Source organism: Oryzias latipes, chromosome 9 (genome assembly GCF_053564925.1).
Source record: "Oryzias latipes strain Hd-rR chromosome 9, Olatipes_Hd-rR_3.1".
Taxonomy (NCBI): domain Eukaryota; kingdom Metazoa; phylum Chordata; class Actinopteri; order Beloniformes; family Adrianichthyidae; genus Oryzias; species Oryzias latipes.
Window position 1 is genome coordinate 1,071,924 of NC_136245.1, and position 24,749 is coordinate 1,096,672.

Here is a 24,749-nt window from a genome sequence, read left to right on the forward strand (position 1 = left end):
TTTGGTTTGAGCAGCGAAAGGTTTTGCTGAACCACAAAATGTTCAGTTCACGCAGGAGTTTCATGGAAGTTAGCAGTTTCATCTTTGTTTCCAGTTAGTAACGTTAAAGGAGGAAATATTTTCAGCAGATTGGGTCAATGACTTGACACCCCCACCCCCACCCCCACCCCACAGACACAATCAAATGTTATTTTTATTGCAAAAAGAAGGACAGGTTCCTCCGAGTAACTGCTGCAAACGATCATCTCTGTTCTCCCCTCCACCTCCTGAGCTCCGGCAGGACATGGATGAAGATGCCTATGAGATGTGATCCTGGTGTTTCATCCATCCACCTTCTGAAAACGCTGAATCTCTTTGGGGTCACGGGGGTCGCTAAAGCCCACCATGTTACTGTTGGCTTTAGCTCACACTCAGTCGCCAATCCACCTATGAAGCAAGTTTCTAGACTGTGGGTCAAAGCTGGAGTTCCCAGAGAAAACGCACACATGAAGAACACGTAAACTCCACGCAGGGAGGGCGCAGCTGGGATTCAAACCAGCGGCCTGTCAGTGTGAGGCACTGACCACTACTCCACCGTACAGCCCAGTTTGTGTACAGTTGACAAACGACATGAGACACTGCAGATGTGCTGATGCTTTTGGGATTTCCTCTTCGTTTTACTGACATTTATAGAATTCGATTTCAAAGAATTCTTTTTTTGTACAACATTTTTTAAGGCATATGTACAAATAAAACTATTTTAAAATCATTGCATTTGTTGATGTAATATTATTCCTTTGGACATAGCATGATCCTGCTCTGTTGTGCATTTTTGACACACTGTTTCTGCTGAAATACTGACATACTGCAATGCAGCTGTGATTTCAGAGAAGTCATGACCACATGTCTGACTCGCCAGGCTCTGCAGAGGACAGCGAGATGTTCACAGAGCAGCAGAGAGACGTAGTCTCTCCAGGGCGGCCCGGCTCTGCTGCGGGGCCTCCTCCATGTCGGACACGCCCGGAACACTCACTGGAGAGATGAATGGGTGTCAGACCACCTGCCCTGAGACCAGTTTCCTCACAGAACGTTCAGCATCAGCTTCCAGCTCCGTCCCCATTCTGTCTGCTCGTTTTTGACTGGTTCCTCTCTGGCCTGATGTATGTGAGGCTGCAGGCGGAGCTCCATACATCACAGAAAGAAAGGCAGGATTTGTTTACGTTACATTAAAAAAGTTGAAGATGTTGAAGATACAGAGACATGCCTGCACACGTATCATGCCACAGGGGGCATGACAGGGGGCCCCACACAGGGGCCCAGACGCTGCTCATCTGGCCCATCATTCCTGGGACAGTCTTTGGTCGGCTGTCACTCAGACACAACGGCAGCTCTGTTCTGCCAGCAGAAATATGAGGCAGCGGCTGGAGGTCAGAAGCACACAGGGGCCCACCAAGGTGTCCTCAGTCCAGCCTCAGATTGCAGTCCAAGTCAAATCTGGTCAGAGATGTGCTGACGCTTCTCTGCACTTGAAGATTTTCTGGATTTGAATGGGAAATCTGCATGAGTGTGCAGCAAATTAGAGCTGCAGGGATTCTGATCTCAAAGAATCATCACTAAAACATGTAGGGAAACGTTTCAGAGGTCTTCTTCTCCACCACGTTTTCCACCATTCAGACAGATGACTTTCAGAGTTTTACTGACACTCTTCCAGTGATTTCCACTCAGCCTCTTCTGTCCTCGAGATCCAGAATATGTATTATATTTACCCCAGCATTATGTGGTAAACGGAGAAAAAAAAAACATTTTTTTTATGTATGTATCAATTGTCACTGTCAGGGAGCCGGTTTAGCTCATGCTGGTTTGCGGCGCCTTCTGTCCGTGAAACCAGGGTTCAAATCCGGGCTGCTCCCTGTTCCCTTCTCTACTTCTGTGCCGGTCCCAAGCCCGGTTGCTTTGAGAAGGTTGCGTCAGGAGGGGCATCCAGCGTAAAACATTGCCAAGTTTACCATGTGACTTGTTCGCTGTGGCGACCCCTGATGGGAAAAGCCGAAAGAGAAAGAAAGAGTATATATTGTCACTGTGAAAAGACTCTTCCGCTCAGGGTAAGAACAACTGCGGAAGCGCATTCATTATTCATTTTGGCTGTTAATAATTAAGAGACGAGGTTTTATTTCTGGGCAAGCAAACGTCCTGAGAGCTCAGAATGAGATCAGCTTGCGTGACAGTCTTCATTTAAAGTTGATCTTAAATGAGCAGCAGGTTCCTGGTGGACCATCATCCATCTCCGCTCTTCGTATCTGGTGGCACTTTTGGCTAAAAAACTTTGCATCCCGACAAAAATATTTTGAAAATGTGTAAAAAGAAAACAGCTCTGCCAGTCAACGAGTCAAAAATGATGTCAGATTCCAGTCGTGATCATCCAGTCACAGGAAAGAGAAGGTTAAAAACTGTTGTCTCCATAAAAATGATAGATCTCAGGTAATCACTAATGCTAAAATTTAAAGGGGAACATGAACTAGAGCGAATTTTCCATCCAGTTTTCTCACTATGTCACAAAACACTTTTCTTCTACTAGACTTAACCACAGGTTCCCGCTTCTGATCCTCCATGTTTCCATAGTAACATCAACCTTTGTAAAAAACAAAAAAAGAAGCAAGCTAGTTTCCAGTTGTAGTACACAGTGTTAGCCACTAGATGGTAGTCATGTCCAATTTTTATATGAACATGGTTCGAAGTTTTCACCAAGTTTGCTCTGGAATTTACCAGGGTTTTGATTAAAAAAAATAAAAAGGACAGTTCCTGCTCTGGCAGGTTATAATTGATCAAGTTAACAGGTATTTCACATAGTTTCGTTTAATTTTTAATTTTTTTCAGTGTCTTGTGGGTGTAAATAATCAATTAACTAGGAAAAAAAACTCAATTGATTTTTTTTATCATTCGCCAAAATAATGAAAATATAACACTCAAAATTGACCAAATGAATGTCCAAAAGGTTAACATAATTAGATTTCTTGGAGTTGTAATAGACGATAAACTGAAATGGAAATAACTTGTTAATTATTGAAAAAGTAAGATTAGCAAAAACATCTGAATTTTATACAAATTAAAGGATTTGTTAAATAGTAACTCCTTGCTCATTTTAAACTGCTTTTTATTCTTCCTTATTTTAATTATTGTATAGAATATGGGGAAAAGCTTATTTCACTTATTAGCCATTTTTGTAGCAGAAAAGAGCAAAATAATCGATAAAAAGGTCAGTAAAGGACATATCAATCATTTGTCTGCAAAATGCCTGCTGTTTAAATTCCCGGACTTGGTTGATTTAAAAATGTTTTTGTTCATGTTAAAAGTCAAATTAACAATATTCAGTTTGTTTTCAAACCAGCTCTGGCAGAAGACTCTAGAAATTATTAGTTCAAAGTTCCTTTTGCACGAACAACTCGGACCCAGAGCCAGATTTCAATTCAAGGCATGAGATCATGGAACTCATTAGATAGAACATTTAAACAACACAGACATGTATTCTATTAAAAAATGTTTAAGGACAAACCATTAAATTTATCTACTACAATGATGGAAGGTAACAATAAAGAATGAACTACAATAGAAAAACCCGTCCGGAACCAATCTAGCTGTGTCTGTCTGTCCTCAGATACGTGCAAATATTTCCAGGTGACTTTCTTCTCAGGTCATCATGCAGAAATGATCCTTCCCGTGCTGAGGAGGGGGCTGCTCTGTTTGAACCCCTGCGTCCAGTGAGAGGAGAGCCAATCATATCTATCTATCTATCTATCTATCTATCTATCTATCTATCTATCTATCTATCTATCTATCTATCTATCTATCTATCTATCTATCTATCTATCTATCTATCTATCTATCTATCTATCTATCTATCTATCTATCTATCTATCTATCTATCTATCTATCTATCTCTCTGTCCGTCCGTCCGTCTTCTTTTTCTACTTTTCAATGGATTTTATTTTTCAACCATATGTTGATCAAATGACCGAACAACTACTGTTAAATGGACTCACACATTCTCAGCTACACAACATACAAAACTGTTTCATTTCTGTTGTTGCGCTGGTCCTACACACATGTAAACACACACACATGCACACACATGTGCATGAATACACACATAATGTATATGGAAACAAACACACACTTGCACACACATACAAACATCCACACCTTAGAAGTGTTGCGTGTATCAAGTCCTTAGATGCCAAATCAGTTCAGGTGAAACAGGAACCTGCACACCTGAATCCACAGAATCTTTGGTTCTGTCCCAACAGGATTTGGTGAAACCTTATGATGTGAGACACTCAGAAGGAACTCTGTCTGTCTGCTGGCCTTCACAAAGACTGCTGTCCTGTTAGTGAGCTCCGGCATGATGTGGTAAACGTGATGTGAAACCTTTGGCCGTCAATACGCTGTGATGCTTCCATCTGAACTTGGTGTCCTCACTCACAGAAGTTGCTCTGAAGAGCTCTCAGTGGTTCTGAAGGAATCTCAGCGGGACTCCATGTGGATTTGGACACGCCTTAGAGAACCAGCCCAAAGGTCCACACAGCTGTTGGCTTTACTCATGACCACGCGTCTCTTTTTTAAGGTTTCCAACAGCACGTCCAAGGCCGCCACATGCAAAATCACAGTACTGAGAGCACGCTTAATCTTTAAAGGGCTGTGATGCAAAAATGATGGATGTAGGATGTGACCCTTGTGTGAAGAGCGGCCTGCGCTGGTTTCTCAGGCTCTTTACCAAATACAGACGAGACATGCAAACCTAAAACCTGAACGGGATGCTGAGAATGTGTGACGATGCTTCAACAAATGGTCAGGAGGAGGAGATGCAGCAAAGGGAGGCGGGGCAGCCTAAAGTGGCCACGTTTACCTAAAAATGAAAACATCCCAGAATTGATTTGATTTGGCGACATCTGTGGTTTTCCAATGCGGAAGTTTCTTACTTTTATCATATGACACAAGTCAAAATGTTCTCATCGACAGAAACTAGAGCTTGATGCAGAGACACCAATGCCATCAATGGTGCTCCACTCTTCTTCATCCTAATCCGTTCTGCTCCACCGGCGTCTAACTTCTCTTAGTGGAATCCATAAGCTTTGAAGTCCCCCACAGGGTTCTGACCAGGTAGATGAAGCCTGAAGTGGATGGGAAAACCTAAGGAAGCTTCAAACTGTTATGGCCATTTTCCAATCTTTGTAGTCCGGTTGATTACAGTTTTTCTCAGTCGCTTTAGTACAATTCTCAGATCAGAATGAAATTCCCAAAACTATTTGTTCAATCTTCACATCATGATGTCACTTGTGCACATCATATCAGAAGTTTCTCACTTCTTTGAACAAGTTGCAATTGCTTTGGTACATCCATGCAAATGATTATGTACAATTCTCTGCTCTTTGCTACATTATCAATTGTTTATGTCATGTTGATCAAAATGTATCATATAGTTCACTGTGCAATAGTCTTACTCCTCAAAACACCTAGTCATTAGTTCATCGAATAAGTCATTAACTGCAAAATGGTTGACCAAGTTGTCATAATGTGACAGACATATTTCGCTGCATTGCAAGAGAGGATATTCGCTGTGATGTGGATGAGAATTTGTGGCCTAACATACAGGAACGACAAGAGGTGTAGGAAGACCACTCCAGTTCCTACTGCACTGCCTGGACTGTTGGACAGAATATTGTCCTATCTCTCTTTGTGTTACTGTTTGCAGTGGGTTTTTTCTATGTTGGTATGACATGGTCTGTCAACAAATTATAATATGAACAATAAAAGTGTAAATGTGAATCTTGTCCAGTCTCTGGCAATCAAACAAAAAAGCTGTAACTTCCATTTTACAATAATTGTCATCCAAACTTTAGCCATAGTTTCCATCAGAACCTCCCTCTAAAGTACACAGTTATATTGACAACATGACTAAGTCATTTGACTGTCTTGTTCGTAGACAATGACACAAGGACTTGACATTCTGATGGCACTGACATGTTCAATGACATAAAGACTTAGTTTTCAGAGATGAACTAAAGATTTTGAGCAAGTTACAGGCTTTTGCAAGAAATCCATAGTGTTTTGCTGTTTGTACAAATTGTTTTGAGAAATGCACACACGTATTTGAAAACTTCAATTCTGATCTGAGAATTGTACTAAAGCGACTGAGAAAAACTGTAAGTTGGTTACTGTAACATGGCCATCTTTCTGTGGGCGGAGCTTTTGCCGTGCACAATCCAATGGCTGATATCAGAGCAGGTTCTCCCCCCATGCAGCCGTGCTTCAGATCAGACAGACGAAGCAGAACCTCCCAGGCCTGGAAAAACCTTCAAGGAATGTCTATGTCCGCTCTGTAAGACTGTCTCCAGCACTTGTTCTGTTTCCTCACCTATTTACAGACAATCCCTGAGCTCACCTGCTGGGTTCTGCATGGCAACGGCCTGCTGACCGCGGTCTACTCCACTAAACACCTGATCAAGACAGGTCAAGAGTCCTCTTGAATTTACAGGGGTCTGTCTGTTTTCTGTACGAGGTAAGTTTTCATTTTGAAACCCGTTCCTGTTTCAGATTCTCTGTCTTTTTGCCATAATTGATGCGTTAACGGACTGGAAATAGAACTCCTGTGTGAGCTTTGGTTTGGTGTGAAGGGACGGACGTGGAACGCAGACGTGACGGAGGCCATAAACATTCTGACCCATTAATGAGCGTTGTGCAAACGCACGGCAGACGCACCGCAAACGGACCAGTGGGAATCAGCCTTCAGCAGAGAACTGCCCCTTTCTACAGCCTGCCTCTGGTGGTATTTGGAGGAACTCCAATGTTATGGTTTGCTGCAAATCTATGCACATGAACAGTTGTGTGATTATAGTTTTTCAGCATGTCTTGGTGTTTTTTGACATGGATTGTTTGATATCCTGTAAGGCAACTTTCAGATGACAGAAAAAAACCCTCATCTGAGTTTTTCTTCTCTAAAAGCAGCAGGTTTGAATGCAGGAGGCTCCTTCCTCTGAGGGTTTCTGATTGGACTTCCACCGCACTAACCTTGTGACCTCCTGTGAGGTTGAATTGTGAAATAAGCCCCCAGGAAGCAAAGTACCACCTGCATTGTGGCTGAGCACAATCAGCACAATGTTCTGAGAGGCAAATGTGGCTCCAAAACCTGGCAGCTACGCTGTAAACAGACCAGATGGAGCTGCTCTTCGTCCGCTGAAGACAGACATGGCCACCAAATGAGAAAAATGCGGCATTTGGAGTATTTAGGTCTGCTTTTCTTTGAAGTGTCCTTGTTTAGCAGGAGAACCGTGGACCTGCGTTCTTATCCCGTTGTTGGACGGGGCAGTTTGGGGAATGTCTCTGCTCTCCCTGAAGCGATGTCTCCCAAAGGTCCGTGTTTTTTCACAACTCTGTCCATGTCCTCTGCTTCCCCCCTTCCTGTTTCCTCTGTTCAGCCTGCCTGCTCTCTCTGAGACCTTTAGTGGCTGCAGGAGGACAAATAGAGCTGCTTTCAATTAGGCCCAAACTTGCCTGTAGCGTGCATCTGATCAATGAACGCTTCTGCACCTGTGGTAATAAAATACCAGGGGAGTGGATGCAGTGCTCTGAATGTTAGTCAGATGTTGCCCTGTTGCTGCCCTGTCTCATTTTTATGAACAACATGCTGCTCTTGACAGCCCAGCTGTGATGGGGGTGCACTGGGGGTCTGCCAAGGCATCACAAAACAGAGCAAGCAGAGGGCAGGCTGCTCTCATCAAACTAATGTGAAATTCACTATGTGATTGTAAACTTTGAACGGTGGTCGCGGGGGTTGGGGAGGTTTTAGGAATCAAGAACATTTTTAGAGTCCTGCTTCTACCTTTGGATCGACATTAAGGCTTCTTCTTTGTTTCACAGCTACGATTTCTAACATTCATTGTTCAAACAAGCCAGTCTGAGATTTGACGTCTTTGTCTCAAACAAAGCAGCACGGATGTGAAGCTGGAGACAAAGACGGCGAGCAGGAGTGTGGCGTCTGTTTCCTTTCTGCTCTGCATGTCAGCACATGCTCCGACCTCGCGTGCTCACGCCATTCCTGCAAGGTTTCCACCCGGCTCCCCGCGATCGCCCCACAGTCCAGGCCACAGCCGTGCTCTTTGTCCATTGTGCTGCTGCGTTTTTACAATCCGCCTCAAGAATTCTCCGCTCTCAAAGCCTCCGTAACAAAGTGAGCTATCACTCCAGGGCCAAGTAAAACTAGCGCAGCGAGCACATTTCTCTGTGGATCCAGCCTCCAGACACTTTGCACAAATAAGATGGTGGATGTGAGTGACACCAGAACCCTCACAAGGCTGATCGTGTGCTCATTTCTAGTGAACCAAAGCCCTGCCACTCTCCACCCTTGCGACTCTGGGGGGGCCCCTGGGCAATGAGCTTTGCAGTCTCCATTACACGTGCTGTCAAGCCAATTGCCGTCGCTGCACTTTGTGATTTTGGACGGGTCTGAGAACTTGGAGCTTTCCCCTGCAAGCAGCAGCAGCCACCACATCCTTCCACGCAGCGCACACACGGAAAAGCATGCCAGCTGCTGCGCTCCTTCTGCAGGTTCTGAGGAAAGTGAATGTTTCCACATTCTCACACTTATTTCATATTTCATATTAATGACTTGATTAAGGAAACATCTGTCTTTTGTTACAAGCTGCACGCATGATGCCAAAAGAAATATGGACTGCTTTTGACTCAATAATACGTAGTCTTTGCTCATTACACGTTTCAAGAGCTTTCAAACAAGTCTTGACCTGAGGTTCGAGCAAAGTGTGGCGCAGCATTTTGATTCTGACATGAAATGCATTTTAATCGCAAAGATGAGTCTGATCTCTGAGTTTCAGTCTGATCCATTGATTCTTTGAGTTTGTTTATTTCTGTGTGTTAGCACAGTTGTTGTTTTAGGAGCCTAAAGAGACATCAGCCACACAATCAATGTGTCTTCATGGTACACACATGTTCAAAATGGTTACAGAAAAAAGCATGAAAAGGGAAAATGCTTCTGGAATTCCCGCCGGTGCTGTCCCTCTGAACGATCGCTGGGATCTTTTCAGGCCTGCAGCCAAACAACCAATGAAGCGTATTTTTGATTGAGGATGGACGTAAAGTTTCAAAGAATCTTCTGAAATAGCAGGTGGGGGGGCCACTGCCCCTCCCTCACGTGTCCACAGCACACTGACAGCTTTGAATGCAACACATAGATGTATAGTGTGAAGGATGGTGCTGGTTTTTTCCCTGCCACGCCAAAAAGACTGGACCTGGACACCCCTGTAGTATGAGAAGAAGGATGAACCCGTCTTCAAACAGCAGAACCTCCCAGCTGCACTCCACTGCTCCTGTTCTATGCTATCTAGTTCTATGCTATGCTGATACAGGCTGTTCTAGTGTCTTCATACTCACAAGCACTTTATTCTGAACGTCGATCCACTGTTTAGATCAGTCTCTCTATGGACATTTCAGTGGGAGCAGAAAGAGCTGCAATATTAAATGTCTTCTTTGTCTAATAAACTCGAGGTGCCCCGGGCATTCGCCCCCCTTTGCCTGATGGTAAGTCCGCCCCTGCTCAGCTGGTATTGTTTTTATCAGCACAGCCTAACCTAACTTTATTTTGTCATTTTTCCATGATGTATTCACACACTAGACATGAAGTCATTCAAAAACAGAACATTTCAGCAGGAAGAATGTCTCATTTTGCTGTGGAAACCCCAAAAATGTTCAACAAACCTTGTTTTACAACATCGAAGACGTTTCAGGTGATTTAGAGTGCATTTCAACTTATTCTGCAAAATTGTATTTAAGTGTGAAAAGTTTGTTTTTCAATGAAACCCATGGATGATGTTGTGTCTCTGTTCTTTGAATCACTGGCTTCAATAATTAGTTTACAGGTGAGTTCTATTAAAGTAGAAACTACTACAGAAGGACGCTCCACATTATTATGCAGACCAACATTTTCAAGCAGTGAGGGAGGAAAAAGGATCTCTGCTGCTGAAATCCTGAAATCCTGAAATACTTGAACAAGGTCTGGAAACTTTGGATAATTCAGGAAAACTTTAGCGTGATCATCGTACTATGAAGAGATCTGTGGCTGATTCAGAGACACACGGTTGGTGCAGATGAAGGCAGAAAGAGGAAGAATTCAACTCCATCCCACTGAGACAGCAGCTGCTGCTGAAAGACCGTCACAAAGCAGATTGGAAGCTGCTGGTGTCTCTGGAGTCCCACCAGCATCAAGGTGGAGGATCCTCCAGAGGTTTGGGGTTCTACGTAAACCTTCTATCCAGCCCCCCCTAAACAACAATCACCAGCAGAAACGGCTGCAGTGGGTCCAGACACACATGAAGACTCAGATCCAAACAGTCTGGTTCTCTGATGTGTGCCGTGCAACACCGGATGGTTGGCCCCGTTGGAAAGGTGGGCTTGGCCATAGTCTCAGGCCTTTCTGGTAAAGGTTGTGGTGGGCCCAGGACATGTTCATTTATTCTCAGACTGGCAGTGGAGTGCTTGATTTCAGATTTATACCCTGTTGACTTAAACTTAGCTGCATCTCATTTTTCCTTTTGTTGTTCTTTCTTGGTGCTGAAGTACCGATACTCGTTGACGATGTAATCCTGCCTCCACTTGCTGCATGAAAAAGGATGACAGTGGCTTCCTTGAAGCACTTATGTGTGTCATGCCAACTCCCCCATCCAGACGGTAACCACAGAGAAAACCTCTGCAGAGGTGGAGTGTGGTGCCAGTGTAACTGAGAGCTTCAGCTCATTGTAATCAGAGGCGACAGGGATTTTTTAAAGCACAAAATGAAGCCAATTGTCATGCTGTGTGGAATTTCTATTTATGTTCTAAAGCCCAAAATAATATTTTTCACGAGATTCTTTTTTCGCAACTCTGTGGAGGACAATCCTCTGCTGCTGGAGGAAGCAGTGAAAGGTGCTGCTATGCCCAAGCAGGGAGAGCTCGGATCTGGGAATCTGTTGAATGAAATGACAAATGATTTTAAAGAGATACATCTGCTCCCTGCTTTGAAAAGTAAAAAGCCTGTCAGAAATGCTGGACATTTATTTGAAAGGAGGAGATCTCTAGTTGATGTGAGCATCCTGATCCTCAAAGACCCTTCAATTAGTTCTAACAATCATGGAGGGAATTGTTTGCAGTTGGAAATGTTCATGTGTCACACAGAATGCAGCTTTGAATAGATTCAGTCTGTCTGCTCAGTGGGGGGGGGGGGGGGGGGGGGGTGAGAAGACCTCAAGCTGCAGCCTAGTGACTCTGTGTGTTTTCAGGAGTCAAAAACTTGAGCGGATGAAGAAACATCAGGGACATGTTTCCCACTTTTACTTTCTCGCTTTTACGAAATAATGAGACCAAAGTGCTCTGGCCTGGATATGCTTCCTGAAAAGCTCTTAGAATTCACCAAAACTAAGTACAAGCTCATTTGCAAAGAACCATTCATTCTCCAATAAATGTAACATCACCATGAAAAAAAAAAACCCTGAATATTTTTTATAGTGTGTTCATGATTACTATGCAAATGCTGTTTTTCTATGATTGATCTAGATCCTCAGATGACAGTCAGCATCATGTTTGAGTCACTAACCATCAGAGTTTCTATTGAACGTCATCAAACAAACCTCCTACAGACAACAGTATTTCTTTCTAAACTAAAAACCTTCAAAGTTCCACATTATCACACATTTGAAAATGATCATTAGTCGATTTGCTGCATTAGGAGGTCATATTGACTGAAATCCAAATCTATTCCAATCAGAAACATCTTCATTTGTCACGTTCCATTTGAACATAGCAGCTTCACAGTTTTGGCATCATCGAACTCACCGGCACCATGTTGGTGAACGGACCTAACATCAATGTCAGACCTCTGATATCCAGTTAGGATGTCCGAGGACTGATTCCCATATTTGGTTTTCTTTGGATGCCCTTCCTGACACAACCCTTATCTGGGCTTGGGACGGGTCCAATGAGACCCTGGCTTGTGGCTACATTGAGACTACGATTCCTGACTTGGCTAAGTCCTTCATTCGTGTCTTGGCAGTTGTTCTGGGGTCTTCAGAACATGTCCTCACTTCCCTGCTTACTGTTCTCATGCTGTCCTCTGTACTGCAGTCACACAACACCTTAGGCACACTGCACCATGGGCAGCACCGTACGTTTTGGAGAAAATGTAAGACTTTTAAGTCTGCCTTATGGTCGTGAAAACACGGTTAGTTTCTCCTGTCTCCAAGCTTTTCTTTCTATTAAACCTGTGTAACAAACAATGTAGGACATTAGACATCAGATAAAACAACAATCATCATTTGAAAACATTGCATTCAGAGGAAGGTGAGAAACTCGGAGGATGACAGTAGATTGAAAACTTTTTGTTTGAGAGAATTCAGGCCAGATCTGTATAAAAATGTAAAAAAACGTGGCACCACTAAACCCGTTTTTACTCCAGTTGTGCGGTGGTGTGGACTCATAGCGATGGCACTTTGATTACAAACCCGATCAGGTCTCCTGAATGCCCCACGGTCCGGTCCGGAGGCAACCAGCTGCACCGCGGTGCAAACTGTCCACTGTGGCCCCACTTTCATGTCTGTGAGACACAGGCTGTTCTGCAAAGGTGATTATTTTCACCGGATACCAAACGTAGGTGGAACGTTTACTCCATGAGGCTGTCAGTGGTACTGCACACACCCCAGGAAAAACATGCCACTTCACCAGAGGAGACAGGTGTATGCTTTCACAATGTGAGGCTTTTATTGAGGAAATGAGCTCCAGTTGTAGCTTTACTTTCTCTTCCCTTTTGCTCAAACTGGGATTGCCTAAAACCTGACAAACATCCTAACTGTGTGGCACTTGACTGTTTTCTTGTGTTTTCACTATTAGGATTTAAGCCTTTTTATTGAAGATACAATATAGTAGTGATATTGGAGATGGGCTGAGCAGACTGTAGGCACAGAGCGTGCTCACTGACATGTACAGGACTCCAAAAATCAAGTTGGACGTTTTATTATTAACACTCTGCTGCGTCTTTTCATGTACGAGTGCACCAACGTCTTTCCAGGCTGCTGCAGGGTTGCATGGCTTTTCTTCTGCCTCTGATAAGTTTGTGTTACTTCAGCTGGACCTCTTGAATCATTAAACCTCCCGACCTCCACCTTAGCCAAATGCCCCACCCCCAGCACTTCTGGCTGCTTCTTTGCAGAGCTCTTTCCTCTGAGTGCTAGACTGTTAGCAGACAAACCGTGTGCATCAATTGAATGAAAGTTCAAAAAAGTTCGTCCCTTTTGGAAAGCAGGATAGTGTGAGCGTCTACAGTAATGATAGATTTCAGGGTTTCCTTTTTTTACCCCCACACAAAAACACCCCACTCTGCATCCACCCTTCTGCTCTGCTGAACCCACCTGCCTGACCACAGCTTCAATTCAGGATCCTTCACACACAGAGCTGGTTTATTGCATTAGTCATTAGTCACTAATCACCATCATTTTATTGCAAAGCCCTTGTTATCCGTCCAAATGAGGCCTGACCAGCAGTTTGTTAAGTGAGGAGGAACTCAAACGTGGAGCCCTTCATGTTTTGCTGCAGCATTGCTCAGTTACTGGACAGGGTGGCCCCCGTCGCTTGGCTCCTCAGCACCTGTGTTTACTTTGGGGCCGTGGCCCCCGTGACCCAGCAGCAATCCTTCACTCAGTCAGAAGATGAAGTGAGGTTTTAGCCTGCAAATATGTGCTGTCCCTGCACTTTTACCACAGTGTGATTCCTCCAAGACTCGGATTATGGGGCATGAGCCAAACTAGCAGGATAAATTACAGTCTTCTCCCAAACTCTAGCGAGCTTTGACCCCCCCCCCCCCCCCCCCCCCCCCCCACACACACACACCGTGATACCAAGTACAATGGAAAGCCGAGCATGACTGTTTGTTGTGGCTTTTTTCTCTCCAATGATTGCATCTGGCAAAGAGCCAGGAATGTAGAATAAACTGAAAGCAAGTTAGTCAGAAGAATCTTTGTCAGTAGCTGCAAAGCCTTTTAAGACCATAAAACATCTAAGCTTAAATGTCTGCTTCCTTCATGCTTTTAAACTTTGACCATGTTAAAGACTTCTAAACCTAATGCTTTGCACACTTCCACCCTTCTCTTTATTTTCGTCTTTCCTGCCGCCATTTTGGGAAGCTGCTTTGTTGCTACATGGCTGCTATATTTTGCACAAATGAACATGGATTAGCTTGCAGCCCTGATGGTTTAACCCTAATTAATCATTAATTTGATATTTAATTCATGCAATTCATCTCATTGGTGTGATCCAAAGGCCTCCCCTACCCCTCTGGCATCTCCCTATTCCTCCAATATTGGGGCGTTTGGAGGGATAGGGGTGTCCAAAATAGGCGGAGGGATACAGAGTCCTCGTCCCCGTTGCACTGTGCAGGTAAAAGTTATAAAACTTATGCTGTTAGACATTTCCAGAACACTGGCAGCTACTGGCTAATGTTAAATGACTGGCGACTATTGATGACGTCATCGAGTGGGAGTGACGTCCGAATTAGAAGACACTATTTTTCTTCATTTGGAGGGCTAAGTGTATGGAGAAACCGCAGGAGAAGAGGAAGAATTCGGATTCGGACAAACTTTCCTTACTTCCATTGTGTATAACTGTTTTCCTCCCTGTAGTTCATCAGCATTCCACTAGGGGGAGCAGAAGGGCTTTCCCTGCTTATTTCAAACCGGCTGCTTGGGTGATGTCTCAAAAACACTTTTGGCGGGAAAAGTTGAGCAAATTTTCAAAACTTTATGGTGAGAAAAACTCATCTATTGTTATTGATTTTTTTTCACTGGCTGTATTGAAAAAATACAAAATGAGTCGATGTCACACCACATTAAAAATGTGTGGATGAAATTTGTGGAAAAGGTGTTTCTTCCTCAACACTCTTGTCAATATTTTTGCATCTTAAATTAACATAGTTGTAAGCAAAATTCATCAATCACCCAACGTATCATAATTGATACCATCTACTGTGTATCTCATTAATAAAAACGATATTGCAGATTTTATTAAAGGATTAAAAAAACATCTAGATTCCTAAATATCTAAATTTTGTGTCAATTACAGGTTGTGGTGCGCTTTATATATTAAATACGGTGGCCCTGAGGTGGAAATTGAATCAACCAATCACTTGACATAGACATTTTAAAGATCACAGCGACAATTAAAAAAGCAGAACAAACACAAAAAAACAGCTTTACATTTTAGAAAACAAAACAAAATTCAAGAAACCAAACTTAAAAAATGAAAAATAAAAACATTCTGCAAAGACAAAATGAAATGTTAAAAACGAGTCACATTGAGAGACCGGACTTCACTGATTGGATGATGGTGTTCAGTGTCGCTTTATGTCAAATAACCTTCAAATGAAATGTTGGACTATGGGGACAAAACTTGCTCCCTCTGTGGAAAAAAAAAGTACACAAATGAGATTGATAAATGATTTAACAACTAAAGGAAGCAAAGCAAACAAACAAAGGTGTTTGCAGATGGCTCCTGCCTGGACTTTTTAAAGGCTGTGACGGCTTGACGTCCTCTTGTGGCCTCACAGCTCCAGAAGCAGAATCTCAGCCTCATCCTCATCACATGGGTGTGTCAGTGTATGGTGCCATCACAACACCATAAACACAAAACAAAAGCTTCAAATACCGCAAACCAAGAAGAAAACAACACAACAGAAGACCTGGTGTGGGTGAAGCCAGAGGGACTGATTAAGAAACACAAATGTGGTGATTAAGAACTAAAACCACGACGAAGGGGAAGCAGGAAAAACAGAACCAAGACAAGAAGGTCTAAACACAAAAACATGGTCCAGAAAAATAAAAACTAGAAGAGCCTAGACTAAAAGTCACAGTTCCAACAGCACCCACCAGCTGAGAACCAATCAGGCGCTGGAAATGCTTCCCTCAGTAATTTCGTTGTAACAAGGCTCTTGTGTACAATGATATTAAAGGATTCTGATTCTGATGCATCACAGCCTTCTCCTCCAATGACCATTGGGTTTTCCATTTTAGCAGCTTATTTGAGTGTACTGTATGAAATGTTCTTTATTAATGAAGTAAAATGTACTGACTAGATGTAGAAGTTTCTGATGTAGAAGTTTCTTCAGAATTTGAAAGAACTGAAGTGGCCAAAAGCTGTTTACTGCCACTAAAATGTGGATCTGATAAATGTTTGCAGTTCTGGATGAGAGCCACATTTCTGTAGCTCCTGCTTCAGTGTGAACTGTTCAAATATTACTGCTGGTGTTTTTTCAGGTGTGGATTCATTTCCCTGCGCCAAAAATCAGCCTTTCCAGGGAAGCAGACTGACCTCTATGCTAATACATTAGAATGTAGCGTGTTTCAGAGAGATTTGACCTGCTATCTGTGTTTGTTATGCAGTTGATTTGAATGTGCTCTGAGATATCCTGTTAGAGGACAGGCATATGTCTGACTGAGAGGAACAAAGCAAAGTTTTTTGAATGTAAGTCAATGAGGGGCAGGGCTCTGTTCTGACGCTTCAGCATGTTGAAGGTTAAAAATGAACTTTGAGACTTCATGTGACAGAATCTTTTTCAGGTCACGAGATCATTTCAAGCCGTTTCAGTGTATTTTTTTTCCAGGACACTGGCAAGTGCAGGAAAAGAGCTCAAAGATAACTTCCTGGAAGCCCTGGCAGAGCGCATGCTGCCCCACCGCAGTGGGAAAATGACTGGGAGTTCGTTATTGCAGCCCTCCAATTGCTACGTAATGGGATTCCCCTCAAATATTTTTGCAATTCCATTAGGATGGGAACAAAATCCATATTGTGTTAAGTTGAGTGGAAAGGCAGGCCCCTCAGTGCCCCCCCCAGAGTGCCTTCCCATTGCAATGGGAGCCAGCTGCCTGCCCCTTTCCCACCCCTGACTCTGTTTTACCAAACGGCCTGTTCAAGGTGTGATTCCTCCACTAAAACCACAAGGATCCCTTAAGAATGTCTTTGTGCTAAAGTCCTGAAGCACAAACATTACACGGTGTGGTTCCCACTCTAACTGTGACTGTGAGGCCCTGCTCAAAGGTAAGGGCAGCAGGGTAAGCCGCTACGGCTCAGACGGTTCTCTGTGTTTAACAGTAATGCAGCTCCAGATCATTCTGAGAAAAGGACTTTTGAGGAGCAGCAGAGAGTCAAACATCACACTTTCCCTGTGAAACAGTGCTTTTCCTGATCTACTCAGTCCGTCAGAGACCCTGTCCTCTGCAGCTAAAGAGCTCCCATTTGGGTTATTGGGACTCGTGCTTTGCTGCTGCTGCTGTGGATAGAAATAGTCCAAACAGTATTTGGGGAGATTTTTAAAAACATCAACAGCAGAGAGAAGTCGAAACGCTCGGGCAGCATGAAAATGACAAGAAAGGAAAACGGTTAAATGGTTCTGCAGCATTAGGAAAAATCAATGACAGAAAGATTTTATTGGGAAAAGACACATTGAATTGAAGCATGAATAGAAATGACAGGATTGCACTGTTAGTGTGTCATTGTTTTCCTTTCACCTTTCTTTTTCTTGAACATGACGGTTCTAAACAGGACTCTGGGGTCTCGGCTTTTAAGAACATATATGTTACGTTAAGTGAAAGAATGAAGTCATTATCTGCACAGGAAGGAGGAAATGAATATTCTTTAGAATTTGAAGTTGGGCCTGAATTACCAACCATGGCATATCTACAGAATATGGACCCTTTATTTAACATTGTCACCAGTTCTAACAGTTTATTAATACGTTTGTATTCATATTTGTACCACTGTGCTGTTACTTTAAGCCTACTTTCAAGTCAGGCGTCTCTTTACATTTTTATTTTAATGATCACTCCTTTCAAATTTCTGTAGAATGTTTCTAAATGTTGCCAAACATTTACAGAAGGGAGCCTTTAACCAAAATATTCGGTCCCCAAAATGTGTCTCATCGAGTGTTCAGCAGTTTAGGTTTGGTCCAGCTGCACCTGAAGGCCTAACGCTGAGCGTGTCCGATTATTGGTAGGTTGACGGTGGGACTGAACGGGACTGAAGCTCCTATCTGCTGTTAAGTCTTCGATTCGCTCCCACTGAGCCGTTCCAGCTTCTCATATCAGCACATTTTTACTGCACTCTGATACAAAGCACTGCTTGTTCAACACATGTTTTCAATTTTTTAATGTTTGCACAATTTTGTTATTTTAGGCATCTCATTTATAACAGCGAGCACCCCAGAGCGCACCTCTTTCACATGGTTTGTATAGAAGACGAGCATTTCTTTCAGTTTCTCTTCTTCATTCCATGACTTGCTCAATAGATGTGTTGATGTGACGGTGACTAACTTTTACTTTAGAAAATACTTTTCGCTGTGAAGATTCTGTCTTTCATATCACTCACATTCAAAACTGTGGATGCCTGAAAACTCAGGAGCCAGACTGAATACTATTCATTTTCTTCCGTTGTTACTGTGGTGTGCAGATGTACCCTGTTCTATCCTTCAAATGGGATGAATCTTTAAAGCTTTCAGGAACTTGCCTTCATTGTGTTTTTTTTCTTCACAGAGCTTGTTGCCAAAGCTGCTTAGCCTAAAGTCACATACAAAAGCTGCACCTGGGCAGCTTCAGCTTTATTTGTACTGGGTAAGGAGTCCTTTTTTCTCTCCAAATCAAATCCAGGTCACACCTGCACCGACTGCCTTAGGGTTCCCGTTGTCTGGAGGTTCTCATGTGAAGGCGGTGGGCTCCCTGCTTTGCTGCTTGTTTTAAGATATTTGCTGAAACTGGAGGACATCAGTGTTTCCAAACACAATTGATACAGCTTCAGGTAAAATGACAAACTAAAATGGACGTCAACATTTCTAGCAACTTCAGCCAAACGACCTGAAATCAGGGAGACAACTGCAGAGCCTTTTGTTGTCTTCTGCAAACTTTATTTTGACCAATACAAATTTTACAACCTAAAAAAATGTGTGAAAAGCCAGAGGTGTGGACTCGAGTCAGACTCAAGTCACAAATTTGATGACTTTAGACTCGACTCTGACAGCAGTTAGTCGTAACTTGACTCTGTTTTAAGCCTTCTGACTTCTGACAGACCTGCTATTTTGCCCAACGCCCAAAGATTAGAAAGTATGTTGACATAAACCGCGATTTCTGTGTCTCTGTGTATGAGTGCGTCTGTATGTTGGCTCAACATCCAATCAAATTAGGTCCACGTTGGATTGATCTGGCACCATCCAACCTATCAAATTGCAGGACAAACAATAAAGACAATCCGTCAAAGCGCCAGTTCGTGTTTGCCAGTGTTATTACATTCTGGTATAAAAGTTATGAAGGTTTAAAGAAAACCGACAAAGACTCAACAACCACCAACTTCGTCCGACTCCTGAAGTTGCACAAAGACTGTAAGGGATGCTAGCTTATCAGACAAATAACTGCCAGCTGCAGTTAAATGGATGAGACTTAAAACTCTCATTGTGCAGCCAGCTCATTGTAATCACAGGCTGGCCACAGGTGATTTAGACATTCTCACCCCCCATTGAAAATGACCCAGCTGCTGCAGCAGGTAAGGGCCTGGGTTTCATAACCTGTCAATGGGCGGGACGCAGGCGTTGACTGTATATTAGACATGCCCAATCACAGCAACTAACGCAGAAAATGGTCAGCATCACTGCCAGGGCCTTGAGCCGGTCCGGTTGAGGCCCCGGGGTTGGTTGGAGGCTTCCTGGAGCTAAGCTTTAGTGTTAGGACACGCCCCTTTCTCCAGCAGCAGGAAACCTTGCCAGGTAGAACTGATTCCTCTCACCTGTGTTGCAGCCTGTTTAGCTGCTGCTCAGTGCCAAAAGTCACTGAGAGTCTTGATCCAGAGGGGTGTTCACTGCTGTTGTTTTTGTCGTCTTTCTTTGTGGCCTTTCTGATGAGACTGAGTTTTACTTTGGATCCCCAGACCCTAGAATGTTTTCTGTTTGTGAAGCTGAAGCTTTAGATTGATCCTAGATTCCCTGGTTGTATGTGTCTCGCTCTCTTTCTCCCTGTCTCATCAAACTCAGTTTTCATAACAGACTCTCAAGGAACCTTTTCCTATTTAAAATAAAGCTTTCTGTATTTTCTGTTTCTAGTGGTGGGCATCTGTGGGATTTAACAGACAAAGGAGTTCAATCTGCTGCAGGTGGTCTAAAAGTAAAGGTTGGAAGTCTGTTATCATAAACTTCATAAAGCCACTTTAGTTGTATTTTTGACTCTTGACTGTGACACAATGTCACAAATGTTAATGAAAATACCTCAAAATTAGGCTTTTTGCAGCATTTTGGGCATAAAAGGAGATAAACTGATAGTGTGGCCCCCGTCCTCCCTCTGGAGCATCCTCAAGCCAAATATCTCTGAGGGTGGGGGGCAGTTCACATCCAAACAGCAGCTCTGGGAGGCTTTTCTGACGTCCTTCAAAGAAATTCAAGCAGAAAGTCTCCAAACATCAGAAGTTCACTGGAAGCCAGACTTGTGAAGCTGCTCCAAAATAAGAGGCCCTATGTTCAAATGGAACGTGACGAATGAAGATGTTTCTGATTGGAATAGATTTGGATTTCAGTCAATATGACCTCCTAATGCAGCAAATCAACTAATGATCATTTTCAAATGTGTGATGATGTGGAACTTTGAAGGTTTTTAGTTTAGAAAGAAATACTGTTGTCTTTAGGAGGTTTGTTTGATGACGTTCAATACAAACTCTGATGGTTAGTGACTCAAACATGATGCTGACTGTCATTTCCATGTCATTAGATTCAGAAAAATCACAGAAAAACAGCCACCTCCACCAAAGCTCAGGTCCTCTACACAGCAAAAAGTGGAGTGTTGATTCAACTCCCACAGAGTTAATTTCAACACTTTTTCAGGGTTTATATAGCTCCACACTTTACGGAGTTAAATTAACATTTTCAAAATAGTTGAATCTTTAACACCCAGTCAGAGTCAATAATTTAACTCAATTAATATGTTAAATTAACACCGAGTCAGTCTGGAGTGTTGATTCAACTCCCACAGAGTCAATTTCAACACCTTTTCAGGGTTTATATAGCTCCACACTTTACGGAGTTAAATTAACATTTTCAAAATAGTTAACTTATTTAACACCGAGTCAGAGTCACTTGTTTAACTCAATTAATGTTAAATTAACACTGAGTCAGTCACTTATTTAACTCAACAAATATGTTAAACTAACAGTCAGAGTTCCTTCTTAACTCACTAAACTTAGCAAGACACTAAAACTATCCAAAAGTGTTTTTTAATCCAATACTATAATACGATAGAACAGTTGAAATTATTTAACCGACAATGAAATACTTCCCAAAAGATTTAATTTAAAAAATATTTAATATTTCACTCTCATGCAGTTAAATAAAACATATTTCATGACAGAATAAGACAACAAAACAACTTGAACTTTGGTCCAGGATGATAACCATGTTCAACTCTTATATGTGAAATCAACTGCTGGGACAAACTTTCTTGCACAAAAAACATGAGCATTTTGATGAAAATGCCTTTAATTGCCTTGACTTTAAATCTGGGTTGTGAGAAGCACCTCCTGGATAAGGAGTTTGGCTCTCATGTCTCTAACTCTTGGTGAAACCTTCATTTTACCCATATCAATATTATAAACTGTTGTCTGCAAAAAGGTGTAGAAATTCAGAAGTGCACCATCATAAGACACACTGAAAACAAAATGAGCTTTGAAAAAGTTCATCAAATGCCAACAAAGGAGCGGTTTGCCTGGCATGGGATGAGATGGTTGTCAATGGAGATGTAGAATCTGTCGATGTTCCTCTTTTCGCGACCAACGGCAAGGAGGTACGGCTGATGGTGGTGCTGATTCTGAAGATGCTCCTCCAAACTGCAGCAAGACTGAGGTTTAAAAGGGACATTGGACACTCAAGTCAGAAATAGCACTGCACAAGTGAACACAAACATTCTATGTTAAAGGAAACTTGCCTAAGATTTGTTTCATTTATCTATTTACCAGTTTTACACATGATCAAAATTAACAAATGTAAAATTACCTTGAGAAAGTCAACTTTTTCAACTGCATCAGAGGCGCTGATTTTTGGATACTTTGGCCCCCCAGGTGGTGGTGGAAGATATAACAGCAACAAAAGCGAGGCCATCTCTGCGTCATGAGCTATGGAACAAAGAATGAATCAATAAAGACTTAAAACAATGATCATTAAAAGTGCAAAAAGCAGTAACTCTGTTGAAAATGTTGAATATTTTTAAAACTCTGCATGTCTGTAGACGATATGTGCCGCAATAAATAATACAATGACAGTAAAAAGTACAAAATGTTAAAGTATTGAATTGTAAACACAAGAGAGCAAAACTCACTCATTGTCTCATCACTGCCTTGTGGACTCTCTGCTGAATGCAACAGCTGACGAAGCTCTGGTGTGGAAGTGAGCCGCTTGGCCTCTTTGATAATGTTGCATCTAAAGATCGGGTCCCATTTCTGAAGCACCTCGTCATTAAACAAAAGAATGAAGTCTTGATTCACCTATGAGAAAGAAAATATACCACCAGCACAACACTTCAAGTAGTTCTCAACATACCACTGCATACTTACCAATCCTTTGGTATCCAGGAGTTTTGGGAAGATCCACAGGATGTCAAGCGCTTTGTCTGAGTCATTGACGAGTTTTTGTCGATGCTGAAACGTCTCTCTCATCTTTCGAAAAATTAGTGTAGTGTCTGTGGCATGGTTGAGCAAAGACATTGCCTCCTGACAAGCATCTCCATCCAGCTGCTGCTCCTCAACTACAACAGATCTCTGGAATTTAGGGCCCCCTGAGGAAAAGAACACATACACTTTATAGAAATCAGGTCCTAGTAGCTGATCAGATAGGTAAATGAAAAAAATACATATATAATTAAAGTCAGTCCAAGAAAATGTTCAACCAATCTAGTTAAGAGGAAAGTGGCTTTCTTATGTCAGACAAACAGACTACTTTCGTGAAAGAGGTGACGGCATGCAAACCTAAAACCCTCTTTGTTCTCTTCTACTACAGTAGCTGACATAAGGTAACCAGTTTGCAGATGTTTTACCTCCTCCTTGAGAAAGGCCAGTGAGGCTATATGAAAGGGTAGATTCTCGTCGAATCTTTTCTGGATTGTCTTAAGACGCCAATAAATGTATCCTGTACTGCTTGCAGCATCATAGAAGTGGTCCTGAAATGGAAAGACATTAACACTTATTGTGCATTGTCTGTCATTTTTAAGAATATCAGAAATCAAAATGCCCACGCAGAACCCAACAACACAAAACATAAATACTATCTCAACAAATATTACAATTATAATTATATATACATAGCCTTTCTTGGAGTATGGGTCTTTCAGGGATGGAAAAAGTGTCACTATCCCAAGAGCATATTCTTCTCCAACAGCTTTGGTGGGGATATGTCTGGGAAGAGATTTAATTGGGATTACTATAGTAATAGCTAAACAGTTTTGATTCTTTTTTTAAGTGTACAAAAACTGGGCACATTTACCTGTGTTTATCAGTCATGTGGGCCACTATTATATTGACCAGCTTTCTTCTGGTAGAATCTTTAAGAGTCTGTGATGTGTGATATTCTTCAAGGACCTCCTCACCACCGGAACTGGTTCCAAGTACAGCTTCGATCAAACTAGAGAAGACAAAAATTGTAATTAAACGGAAAATGACAAATGTTGACAATTAAAGATAAATGAGCTTTGTTACAACCTTTTTGCAGAAACTGCATTGATTGTTCCTTTAACTCTTGATTTTTTCCTTGGGATCTCATCTAGAAGTATAGTTGATGCACTTGCACTAGAACTAAAGCTCGAGTCAGACCATTCAGATGGAGAGGACAAGGAGCAATCGGTAAACTCTAGGAGAAAAAATAAAATTCAGAAATAAAAAAAAGACAGCTTTGTTCACATGTGGCAAATTTTTTGCATCTTGTTGGATTCCACATAATACTACAAATTGTTTTTTTTCTTTTCTGTAGACTGATTTGAGAGTTCAGGTTCCTCCATTTGTGACGGTGTGGCACCGTCAGATGACGAGGGGGGGCCACACCGTGTTTTATTGTTTGTGCATTTATGTATTTTATGTTTAAAATTATTACCTGTGGTGCCACCTGGGTGAGGATTAAGAGCCACGCCCCATGGGAGGGGCTCCTCATTTAAAAGGAGCATCACAGGTTAGAGAGAAGAGGAGTGACAGTGTGTGCTGCATGGCCATGCGTGTAGCATCAGTGTCGACAAATAAAGGCAGTTCCTCCTCACCTTGGCTCCTCTGCATCCTTTCTCGGCGGGACCCCGTCACATATGGTGTCAGAAGTGGGATCGCAGAGGGGCCACATAAAGGTGAGCACTGCAGGTGGCGAAAAGAGAGGAGTGACAGAGTGCTATGTGCTGCGTGGTCCTGCGCGGTGCTCACAGTGTCGGAAATAAAGACAGATCCTCCTCACCTTGGCTCCTCTGCATCCTTCCTCGGCGGGACCCCGCCACATATGGTGTCAGAAGTGGGATCGCAGAGGGGCCACAAAAAGGTGAGGACGCAGCGGCGTGGTGGGGACGACGATTCCCCAGCAGCCCTAACTCTTCTCCAAGCAGTCCATCCTCTGAGGAAGAGGGGGTGGATCCGGGTCGCCTCGTCGGAGCGTCAGGCCTGGCCAGGGGCCCGGAAAGAAACACTACGGCGTCCAACTCGGCGCC

At 42.7% G+C, this 24,749-nt stretch overlaps 1 protein-coding gene across 2 annotated transcripts; it reads right to left on the reverse strand.

Moving 5' to 3' along the window:
- Positions 1-21,567: 21,567 nt before the first annotated feature.
- LOC144994371 (uncharacterized) lies at positions 21,568-24,359 on the reverse strand. Of its 2 annotated transcripts, none has more exons than XM_078952111.1 (8): positions 23,770-24,359; positions 23,555-23,692; positions 23,373-23,466; positions 23,109-23,231; positions 22,630-22,850; positions 22,395-22,560; positions 22,073-22,191; positions 21,568-21,917 (listed from the first exon to the last, which is right to left on the reverse strand). In XM_078952111.1, exons 5-8 carry the CDS (start codon positions 22,777-22,779, stop codon positions 21,759-21,761), a joined length of 594 nt encoding a protein of 197 aa, XP_078808237.1. In that variant the 5' UTR covers positions 22,780-22,850; positions 23,109-23,231; positions 23,373-23,466; positions 23,555-23,692; positions 23,770-24,359; the 3' UTR covers positions 21,568-21,758. The 2 variants fall into 2 exon arrangements, with proteins under 2 accessions (XP_078808237.1, XP_078808236.1); XM_078952110.1 differs by having other exon boundaries at positions 23,767-24,359.
- Positions 24,360-24,749: the final 390 nt, after the last annotated feature.